This window comes from Cheilinus undulatus, linkage group 2 (assembly GCF_018320785.1).
Source record: "Cheilinus undulatus linkage group 2, ASM1832078v1, whole genome shotgun sequence".
NCBI classification, from domain to species: Eukaryota; Metazoa; Chordata; class Actinopteri; order Labriformes; family Labridae; genus Cheilinus; species Cheilinus undulatus.
In genome coordinates this window covers 21,376,340-21,388,589 of record NC_054866.1, presented here as the reverse complement: position 1 = coordinate 21,388,589, position 12,250 = coordinate 21,376,340, and the positions used below count along the sequence as shown (strand labels likewise).

General features: G+C 36.8%; 1 protein-coding gene across 1 annotated transcript; it reads left to right on the top strand.

Annotated features, from left to right (window-relative positions):
* The first annotated feature begins 4,331 nt into the window (after nt 1–4,331).
* On the top strand, nt 4,332–11,788 carry LOC121515311 (dehydrogenase/reductase SDR family member 13-like). The gene is made up of 5 exons (XM_041796011.1): nt 4,332–4,495; nt 5,334–5,452; nt 6,772–6,895; nt 6,998–7,324; nt 10,130–11,788. The coding sequence occupies exons 1-5, from the start codon at nt 4,369–4,371 to the stop codon at nt 10,387–10,389; spliced, it is 957 nt and encodes a 318-aa protein (XP_041651945.1). The 5' UTR covers nt 4,332–4,368; the 3' UTR covers nt 10,390–11,788.
* The last annotated feature ends 462 nt before the right edge of the window (nt 11,789–12,250 follow it).

Here is a 12,250-nt window from a genome sequence, read left to right as displayed (position 1 = left end):
AAAACTGAGGTTTTAGTCATCGGCCCTGAGGCCTTGAGAGAGAAAATTTTACCCAAACTACAAGCACTGTCTTTTAATCCATCATCACAAGTGAAAAACCTGGGCGTAATTTTTGACTCTGAGCTGACTTTTATTCCACACATTAAGAATGTAACAAAAATAGGTTTTTATCATCTAAAGAACATCGCCAGAGTCCGCCCCATTCTCTCTCAAGCCAACATGGAGACGCTGATGCATGCTTTTATCACCAGTTGTATAGACTACTGTAATGCCCCACTCTCTGGTTTTCCCAAAAAGAATATTTCAGGTCTACAGTTACTCCAAAATTCAGCAGCACGTGTCCTGACTAAGACCAGAAGGCGGGCCCACATTACACCGGTTTTAGAATCACTGCATTGGCTCCCCGTGTGTTTTAGGATCAATTTTAAAGTTCTTTTACTGGTTTTTAAATGTCTTAATGGTCTTGGGCCTTCTTATCTTTCAGAACTGCTTTTACCTTATGAACCCTCGCGGACCCTGCACTCCTCTGGCAGCGGGCTCTTAGTCATTCCCAAAGTCAGGACACACACTCATGGCGAGGCGTCTTTCCAGCACTACGGCCCTCGTCTATGGAACAGCCTGCCAGAGGACCTCAGGGCTGCAGAGAACGTTCATGTTTTTAAGAGCAGGCTCAAGACACACCTTTTTAGCTTAGCTTTTGATTAATATTTATCTATTTTATTTATGATATTTATTTATTTTAGGCCTTCAATCTGTATTTATTTATGAATTTTATTCTTTTCCTACCTTAATTTTTTAGTTATGCTATTTTATATTTTAGTTCTTAGGTTTTATTTGTACTGAGGTTTTACTTATTTTTATCCTTTTATCATTTTTAGGATCTCCAGTGTTTCCTCTGGGGGAGCCCTCTGCACCGGGAGCGGTGGTCGGCTATGGCTGCAGGGGTCTGTCTCGTGGGTTCCTGGTGGAGGTTTGGTGTCTCTGCCTCATCTCTCCTCTGGGTCCTGTGTTGGTGTCCTGTAGCTGTGGGTGACTCGCTGCTCCTGGTGCAGACGGCCCCTCTGATGGCGCTTTCTCAACTGGTTCATCTGTACTCAGCCTCTTGTACTCAGCCTAATGTCCACTATTTTAGTGTGTGTGTGTGTGTGTGTGTGTGTTTGTGAAACAGTGTGTGTGAGTGGGTGTGAGTGGGTGCACATGTAACTGTTGTCTGTAGGGTGGTTGATAGTGGGATAGGGTGGTTGCGGGTGTGTGGGTGTGAGGGAATGACTCTAATTGTCTATATTACGCAAAAGGTGGGGGTGGGTGGGTTTGAGGGAATGTTTTTAATTTGTCTATGTACAGCACTTTGAGTTACATGTCATGTATGAAAAGCGCTTTATAAATTAAGTTTGATTGATTGATTGATGCGCATTAGAGGTTCTCTTTCAGTCTGCATTTGCAGCCGAGAGAGACAGTTATGTTGACTGAGTAAACTAGCTTCTAAAAGTTGTCCCAGCATTTAAAACGCAGCGTTGTGATGATATTTTGAAGAGTTATGTAAAATGCATAAAAGCGCAAGTCTGTACTGTAAAGCGTTTTGACATTACCTCAGAAGTTAGCGTTGCATTGTTTTCAACTGTGTTCCTTCGTAGTGCCACCCCTCGCGTCAAGTCGCGCTGGGCAACGGCAAGGCATTATGGGAAATGCAATTTTTCTTTGTGATTTGTATAAAATGAATGTAAAGTGTATTTTCACTTGTCTAATGTTGTGTATGTGTGTGTGAGAGTGCACAAAAGGTTAATGCGTTTACTCTGTAATGAATTAGACATGTTAGACAGGGCTTATTTATTTTATTTTTGTCATTTGTTCTACTTTGTTATTTTATGCATCCTTTACAGTATTCTGAGATGAGAGAAGGATGTGAACTGATTCTTTTAGTAAAAGAGATCCAAAGAGAGCTGTGGTGTCGTGGTGATTTTGTGATGTATTCCAAACGTGCTACATAAGTACTGATTTGGAGGGGTTGAACATTTATGCAGTCTCTTATTTTACATCAAATATTTTTCTTTATTTAATATTACTTTGTAGAAATCTGTTTCCACTCTTCCATTAAAGATATATTTTTTTGGAATTTTCTGATAAAAAGCCAATTATATTTACCATGATTGGTTTATAAAAATAAATAATAAAAAAGGGTAAAAGATCCATAGCATACTAACTGTGCTGTAGCCTTGACACATTTTTCCTGTGAAAGCGCTGTATGTAATTTACAACCAGCCCTTCTTCTCACCAGTTAAGGCTGGTTTCTACAACTTTTCTCTCACCCTTTTTTAAAATGTATTTATGTGCTGAAATTGGAGATCTTTTGCAAGACCTCAGTCAGTGTTTGTGCAGAGGTGTGAACAGGAAAGTCAAGAAGTTATCAAAAATATTCTGAGACTAGATGATATCACTACCTCTGTCACACATTCATGCAGGTTCTAACACTTTGTATGCGTTTTAATGAAATACCAAAGACACTTAACAATCAGCTTATATGCTGACTGGTCGACTGATGAACTGTTTATTCAATGGTGGGTGAAGCAGAGACAAGACACACAGGTGTAACTGCTGTGAAACAGTCAGACAACAGACATTTCTCTGTATCATTGCCTTGTTATAACCAGTACTCGCTCTCTTTATACTTGATTGCCCTTTGCTGCATATCCTCTCTATCTATATTTACTCAGGGCAGATTTAGGTTAAAAATAAGACTGGAGGTCATTATAGAAAGCAGCTGCCACTACAACCTCTCCTCTACTTTTTATGTATTATAAGCACAATGCTGCCAATTCACACTTTATACACAAGGAACTCTATAAAATTGTATTTAGCTGTACAGAATTTCATTATTTTTACAAAGTTACAGTTGATGAACACCTTATTATATCTTTGGGTTCCTGAAGAGAAACTTTCCTTGGTACTTTCTGTTTCCACAGAGGAAAGGATTGACTGAATTAAAAAGGACAAATGCTAAAAGCCATGATAACTGGATTATTTTAACATAATTATTTCCCTGTGAGAAGCAGGTTGGAAATCTATTTTCATTTCATCAAAGGAAGACCCCTATTTCTATATCATCATGTCATCAGATCAAGGAAAAAAATTTGAAGTCACATTTAATCACACATTTTGATTAAAGCATCATTTTCAAAGTTAGTCTGTCAAAGTAAGTATAAAGTACTGACCTGATTCTTTGGATCTCCTCTAAAAACAATGACTGTGGGAACAGTGAAACTGTAAAATAAACACTGTATCCTGTTTGGGCTTTTCTTCCTGTTTGCATGATTTCAGGCAAAAACAATTTACACCACAATGCAGGGCACGGCAGATTTCAAAGAGAGAAAATTATATATAACTCAAAATGGGTTGATCTATTTTAATTTGTACTGCTACTACTACCACTGCTATTACTAATATTAATGATAAGGATAAAGATGAGCCAACAATAACAACAACAACAATAGGTCTAATAATTATAATATGATAATGACAACAACAACAACAGCAACAGGAACAGCAACAACAACAACAACAATAACAATAATAATAATAATAATGATGATGTTAAGCAATCTAAAAAATCATGTCAAAATAATAAATAACTGAGGGAGTAAACTGGGAAAATCAAATGAATTAAAGAGATTCTTCAACAGGCTATGCGTTTAGTTTTTATTACTTTGAATCCAAAACATGAAAAAGAAGGGTTTGAGCCAAAAAAAAAAGAACCCTTCATATAAAATATGACTGTTTAATACAGCAATAAAGGAAGTTCCTCGTTTTAACGATAAAAATAAGAATCTTTAGCCGTTTAAAAAGTTAGATTTATGCCTATTTAAAAAAAATACATGTCCGAGCATACTTTTTAATTCTGATGAATGATTTATCTGCATTTCCTCTAAAATAGATAAGTAAATGAATGAAAACAAAAATCCGAGTCATAAACGCCGATAATGGAAATAAACGGATAGATTTTGTTTAACAACTAAAAAAAAATCATCCTCAGTGTTTGGCGACATCTTTTGGATTAGTTAAAGCTTAACAAGGAAGCACAACCGGAAGTTTGTGTAAGTCATGGAATAGACCGTCCTTCAAAAGAAAGTATCTTTTTTTTCAAATGCAAACGACTATCTAAGTAATGAATAGTATGATTATGACAAAATAATGGCTCAGATTATTAATTTATTTACATACGTATTTGGTCTCCATGCGTAACAATCTGCGAAAAAAAAACACCTTTTGTCAAACTATAAAGACTATATTTTGAAATTCTAGACCGGAATAGTTTACTAACTCTGTCCAGCGCTGATTCTTGAATTTATCACTGTGGTGTTATGAGCTTTAGAGATGTCGGTGCTGCAGTGTGTGCTAGCGGGAGCAGTTTTCTTTTACGTGATAATTTACTACGGTGTGTTCAGAGGAGCGAGATGCGCCAGTTCAGTGAAACTTAGCGGGAAGACGGCCATTGTCACAGGTAACAGAGTCGCCTGTTAGCTTGACATGTTAGCGTCTGTCAGACTGTCAGCTTATGTTTATATAAACACGAGGAAGCCTAACACTGACCTGAATGCTGGTAATTGCTTTACTAGTTGGTAACTAAAGTTGAACTCCACCAACTCTCACCAAGTTAAGTTACTGCAAACTGAATAACTAAATAGTAAACATAAAGTTACAGTCGAACTGAATAGAAAAACAGCTATTTGGCATCTCAGCTATATCTTTAGATCTGAGTTAGTATATCTGAGACATTGTTCTTTGGACCTCTACATTCTCAGTGAGACTGTTATTCGCAATGTGCAGTTATTTTTTACCAGGGTGGATGCAGCCTCTCAATGGGACAGAAAAATAGTGTGATGTCCAACAGTGACACAAATGTGATTTTTAATTCTGATGAATGTACATTAAGAAAAATGACTACTTCAGTTGGATTACTTACTGCATTGAAAATAAAAAAACTATTTACATGAAGATACAATCAATGATTTATTCATAAAATACTCAGTTTGATTTACAGTCATGGACGAAAGTGCTGGCACCCCTGCAATTTTTCCAGAAATTACACCATTTCTCCCAGAAATTGTTGCAATTCCAAATGTTTTTGGTATACACATGTTTATTGCCCTTATGTGCAGTGGAACAACACAAAAAAATCTGAAGAAAAAAGACAAAATTGGCATAATTTTACGCAAAACTCAAAAAATGGGCCGGACAAAATTGCAACAATTTCTGCGAGAAATGGTGTATTTTCTGGAAAAATTCCAGGGGTGCCAATACTTTTGTTCATGATTATATGTGAATGAATATCCACACAGGAAGTAACACTGGCATTGGGAAGGCTACGGCTCTGGATCTGGCAAAAAGAGGAGCACGAGTGATTCTGGCTTGTTGGAACAAGGAAAAGGCTGAAACAGCTGCTTATGACATCCGCAGAGTAAGAACTGTGTTAGATAAAGAGGCTGTTGTGTTTTGCTGGTACTGACAATGAGTTAAATAACAGGAATTGATGAAGCATTTTCATTGTGATGTTAGTGGAATGAACATTTCTATGAAAATGATCTTCATTTTGAACAGAGGTGGAAAAAGTACACAACTGCTGTACTAAAAAAGTACTGTTACTCTGGTTAATGTTTATTTTAGTAAAAGTACTGGTCTATAAATCTTCTCAAGTAAAAGCAAAATGTAGGTAATTAGATTTTACTTTAAGTACTGGGTACAGAGTAGGAACTAAGGAGTTGTACAGTAAAATGTGATTGTTCCTCATGGCAAGAACAACAAGACAGTAGATCTCCAACCAGGTTGTTACAATAAAGTAAAATACACAGCAAAATTGATACTGTTATTCTAACTCATATTAAATAATTCCACACTACACATACTGTTGTTGAACTACACTTTTGAAAGTGTTAAAGATTTTTCAGTATGACAGGGCTGCAGTACTTTAAAAAATCTGTGGCAAAGTTGGTCTCCGCTGGCAAGAACAAAGCAGAGAGTCAGCCTCATGCCTCTTCAGGGATACTGATGAACAATATGCACTATGTGTCCTTAGAGGCACCTAAAGTCAAAGGCTTGAACTCTAACTCAGTGGATAACTTCCCCCATGGTGCAAAATTGGGGTGTTTTTGATTGTAATGTGGAGTTATTCTCTTTATGTGCTACTGTGAATTCAACAGAGGTGGAAAAAGTACTAAAGTATTGTACTCAAGTAAAAGTACTGTTTCCTTGGTTAAAACTTATTTAGATAGAAGTAAAAGTACTGATTTCAAAATGTACTCAAAAAAGTACATGTAACAAAAAAACATCTAAATTACAGTAATCTGAGTAGATGTAATTAGTTACTTTCCATCGGTTAAAGAGGCTGCTGTGTTGTGCTGTTACCGGCAATCAGCTAAGCAGCAGGGATTTATGTCGTTTTATTTGTGATGTTAATGGGATTTTTAATTGAGTTTAATTTAGTCTCATGTTTGTTTAAACAAAAGTAGCTTTGAACTTTCTTTAAGGAAAGAGTAGGACTGCAAAACTTGTTCATTTCACTGAAATGACAACTAAGGAACAATGTTAGAACTGATGCTCAGTATTGTGCTTTTCATGTAATTCGATGAAATAGTTAAGAGTGTTTTGAAACAGATAAACAAAATCAATGAATTAGTTGTTTTTACACAGTGCCAAATAATAGGGCTGGTATACAGCATGTTGTCCTGCTGGATATGTTTGTGCTGTACAGTCAGACTGACCAAGCTCAGTATCTTTCAGGAGAGTGGGAACAACCAGGTGGTGTTCATGCCATTGGATCTAGCGAGTTTCAAGTCAATTCGAAACTTTGCTGAAACCTTCCTGAAGACTGAACCCAGACTGGATCTTCTTATCAACAACGCAGGTAAGGGAGTGAAAGTAGAAAGTTTTCATGTCTCATGAGTTTTAAAAACAGAGTTATGAAAAAAGCCAGTTTAATATTTTAATTCCCTGCTCTGTGTTTCAGGTTTGATGGGTGCAGGACAGACTGAAGATGGTTTTGGCTTGGCGTTTGGCGTGAACCACCTGGGTCACTTCCTGCTCACTAACCTCCTCCTGGAGCGTCTGCAAAAGAATGGTCCCAGCCGGGTGGTCAATGTTTCTGCTCTTCTGCATCGTCTCGGTAGCATTGACTTCCCCCTGCTGGACTCTAAAAAGGATTTAGTCTCTGGTCAGTCCACCTGGCACAACTTTCAGGCCTACTGCAACAGCAAGCTGTGTAATGTGCTCTTCACCAGGGAGCTGGCCAACAGGCTGGAGGGCACCAGTGTCACCTGCTACAGTCTACACCCAGGTATGTGTTTACTGCACAGCTTATACAGAGAGTGTGTGTTACTGCAACAGCTACTTTGGAGGTCAGGACCAGGCATGAAAGCATTTCTATATTCACTCACCTCTTCTGACCAACCACATCAAGCGTTGATATGGAGGCTGTCGTTGAATACCCTTTTTCCCACATGTCAACCCCTCCCTCAGACCCCTGTTTCTGACTCTGTCTGCTATCTGTTCTTCTTATGCAGACAAGAAAAAGACAAAAAAAACATCTAGTTCAAAAACAAGTGTGCATGTGTGTTATGCATTATTTAATTTTGAAACAGGCAGATGTGTAGAAATGCCTTAATATCGACACCATTCATACACATTTTGTGAATATCAGGAGAGTAATTTTTTGCTGTAATTCAGAAAAAAAGATAGATTATTATTGTAGATACTTTCTAACAAAAAAGAAAATTGTGGTTATATTGTGGTAACACTTCATAAAACGTAGGTATTAATCATCCAGAGTAGTTAAAACATCCTATGGCACTCTACAGCCTCTGCACTTGAACCTAACTTAGGCTGACTGATAAACATTGCATTAAAAAAATGTGGCTGTAGTTCAAAGTATGATGCCTTTGCAGTCTGGTCTGACTCATTCGCCAAATAATTTTCTAACTTTGGAGTTTGTTCTAAGGTTTTGGGCCAAACAAAAATGCATACTTCTGTTTCTGAGTCAGTAAGTTCCTGTCCAGCGCATGGATTTTATATTTTGATTACATAAAGGATTTGAAACGGTCAAAAATGGAAATTTTAAAATGCTTTAAGTTGAGGACAGTTAACCAAGTGTAAACATTCAAAGGATTAAACTGATTTAAAACAAAAGTCTAATTTGACCTTAAATGATAAAGACATGAATATTAACATTGATTGTAGTTTGAGCTCTCCATCTTTTCTTGGTGCTTTTCAATCAGAAAGCAATATAATCAAACAGATGTTAGAACCTTGTCTTGTTTTTTATAATATCTGACCAACAGCCTTAAATATAACAGTAGGATGTGATCACTAGGGATGTACAGTATTGTATTTTTGCCTAATAGCTGATATTTCCAAACTCATTTTAGCAGACATTTATGTATACTTTTTTCTTGTTAATTGTTTTTAAACATCCAGTGTCTTCTGTATTAGAACTGAGCTGTCCTTTTATGGTCACTGTTTTATTTACACTGACATAAAACAAGAAAAACAATAAATGCTATATATTCTTTTTCAAAAAAGACATTCAGCAATGAAAAAATTGAATCATTTTTTTGGATTACATGTGCATTCAATGTAAAATGTGTTCAACAGTTACAGTAAAACCAAGCTCTATTTGCCTTCTGGGAGCCCCAAACAGCTCTGTAACAACCTGCTGACAGATAGCTCTGTAGAGCGCTAAATAAAAATGTGCCCCTTTTAAGGTGCTTGTACTCTCAAATTAAGATTTATTCTCATGCTGATTTGTGCAGCCAAAATATCGTCTGTAAATTGGTGTAATTTTTAAAAAATATCTGTGGATACTGATGATAGGCCTGTTAAGCTGTTATCTGCAAATACCAAAAATTATACATGTTATATTGTGCATCCCTAATGATAATGGTTAAGTTTCCACTAGCATTACATTTTTGGAACATGGACAATATGCTCTATTAAAAGTAGGAGTTGGCTGACATTGATTTTTCGGGGCCAGTACCGATTATTAGCAGTTTGTGAGATTGATGTTTGACCTGATATGTATTTATTATGACATACAAAATTAACTTAATGTAGCAAAAGAAAAATTGCATGATCAAAAAATGAAAGAAATAAACAAATGACGATGAGCATGAGAAATGACATCGAACAACGCAGTAGCAGCAGGACAACAGGAAGTGATGCCATAAGCTCACTGTGTCAGTGGCATCCAGGCTTAAGTATTGATTGACGAGTACTCATGTGACCAACATGGTACCGGTACCAACACATCTGATACCTACTAGACCATATTACAACACTGATATCGATACTTCAGTTTGATACCCTGCTACTCTATGGAAGGCAGGGAATATGTTATGGAATTTTGTGATTCATGTGTTCAGTAAAGCCGGTTTCCTTTTCTTATCCAATGTTTGACTGGCACCTTATTAGGTTATTTCTGCAGATCATTTATGATACCCATATAGCTTTTTTTTTTTCTCCTGCTGACTTTGAACACATATTTTCCCCCCCTCAAAAGTATTGATTCAGGCACCGTTTAGGCACTGGCACCGTATGAAAAGTATCAATTTAGCACTGGTATCAGAAATAACCCAAATGATACCCAACAGTCAGATTGTGTTGTATGCAGCACATTTGGTGAGATCATGGAGATTGAAAATAAAACCAGGGTGGAAGACACACCTTGTAGGGGAGCCAAAGAAGCACACTTTTTGATGAATTAATTTTGGCATAATGATAAAATAAAATGCAGATACAGATAATTGCCAAATATTGTTCCCACTTATCAGTTGGACTCATAATCAGTCGACCTCTAATTACAAGTCTGTTAACCTGTACCACAGAGACAGTTACACAAGGCGATCTCTCTTACAGGGATAGGTTGTCAAACAATGGTCTAAAGTCAAAGAACCCTCTAAGTCTGTAGGGTTCCTGGCTGAGAATTTTACATTTTAATCTTATTTTCCTTTTGATCTACTCCTGTTTTGTCTTCGTGTCAAAGTGGTGTCTTTGTACTTTGTGTGAAATAAGAAAGCTTTAGTCCTAGCTTTGTCTTCTGTAAATTTTAATAAAATTTAATGTGTGTTTGGATCATTTTTTCCTCCAGGTGTCATCTACACAGAGCTCTGCCGTAGTTTGAGCCTGTGGCAGCAACTCCTCTTGATTCCCTTTGCCAAGCTCTTCTTCCTGGACCCTGAAGGGGGGTCCCAGACCACCCTGCACTGTGCCCTGCAGGAGGGTATCGAACCTCTCAGCGGGCGCTACTTCTCGAACTGTGCTCTGCAACAAGTGGGAGCCCGGGGGCGAGATGATGCTCTGGCTAAGAAGCTGTGGGAAGTGAGTGAGAGGTTAACAGGCTTATCATGAGAGACTGAGTCTAAATCCTGGACCTCAGAGGACTCTTTGAACTCTGTGGCCTTTATCAGAGACCACTCAGGCCTCCAGTGTAAAAGTCTTATTTCTTTTTGTCCTATATGAAAGCAGGAGAACCTTTGACTGATAAGTGTGTGATGCTTTCATATTTCTGCCACCTGTTTGAATGTTTTATGTTTTTGCTGTTTATCAGATAACAGTGAGATGTCACTGCTGCACTTCCGGTTAAACTGCTTTTTCTTGCTGGGAGAGTTCTTTACCTCAAACGTCAGCTTGTCAGAATGTTTTCATGCTTACAACAGCCCAGGTATGATTCAATGATTACCTTTAGCAGGTATCAATAATGTCCAAATGAAGGAAAATGCAAAGTACTAACCAGCCACTAAAGCAGCGTCTTTAACTCAACGCAGTACACATGTATCAGCCAGTCTCTCTCCTGTGTGATCGGGGAAAAAAAGTAATACTTTCAAATACACACTAATTTTTCATGGCTTTTTGAATATGAAAATATCCAATATTTGACTAATTTCTACAGGCATCAGCACATTAAATAAAAGTTTAATATTTCTTAAAGATATCTTGTTTTCATTCACCAATAGCATCACTGGCAGAAGAGGCAAGTGCTGCCTCTTCTACCAGTGATGGCTATTTATCAGAATCTCTAAATTGCGGACTTTGTAGAGTCTTCCTTTTTTAGAGATGATGCACAAACTACTGATAGGAGAAGCAAAAAGACAGGAATGGGAGAGAATAGGAGCAAGGATGAAACCCAGCTGTATCCCAACTCTGCTAGGTGCTATTTAGTTGTATTTCTGGATAAAAATATTTTAATCTATCAAAAACCATGACAACTGACACACTTTTTAGGATGAAAATAGATAAATCTTATTTTTTGTGTTAAAATGTTAAGGGTGTTAAGTTTTCATAACCTACATAAATACAACTACTATATTTCAGTATCCTGCTTTGTTAAATACTTGGGTTCAGATTTGCCACTTTCATTTCACATTCTCTGCTTTATTCATGGTCTTGTTCTCCTCTGTTGATGTTCCACTTATATATAACAATCAGGGTTCCTCAAGATCCTTAAAAAGTCTTGAATTGGATTTTTATAAATTTAAGGCTATAAAAAGTATTGAAAATTCTTATTTTTACTAGCGAGTGGTCTTAAATTTCAGAAGACACTCTGACATAGACGTGTCTTTATCCAATGTATCTTTTCTACCTGCATTCATTCGATTTTAATCCATCTTTTTTAATGTACGCTTGTTGTGTATATTATGATAAATATCATTTTTCCATATGTTGATAAAAAAAGAGGCATTTAATTAGACAAAAATCATCAAATTTGGGTGTTTATGACCAAAATGTGTCTGTTTTCTATATTATTTTATTTACAGCAAAATAAACCAGATAATTCAGCTCTGTCCGGTGTACTGAGAAATCTCATAGGCTTTCATTTTTGACCATATGTAGCACAAAATAAGATATTCATTTTCTCTGCTCAGGTCTTAAAAAGTCTTCATTTTGATTCTTAAAAGTACATAGGAACTCTGAACAGCGTGCTGATTATCCATTATGTACCATGTCTTATACTTAATTTTTTAATAATTTTTTTTTACAACTGTCCAAGAATCCGTTGCATGATGATCCGAATATTTTTCCAAAACAGTTGTACCTTTTGTGCATCTCCAGAAAATATGCCAATCTGCCTCATCACATCCACAATCTCTAACATTTGCATGTCTTGGATCTGCGATATTTCTGTAATTTAAGAGTAATAAATTAGTGAACATGGTCTTTACAACCAAACTCACACCAGTACATAGAACAGGAGGTCGGGAATATAGTTTCA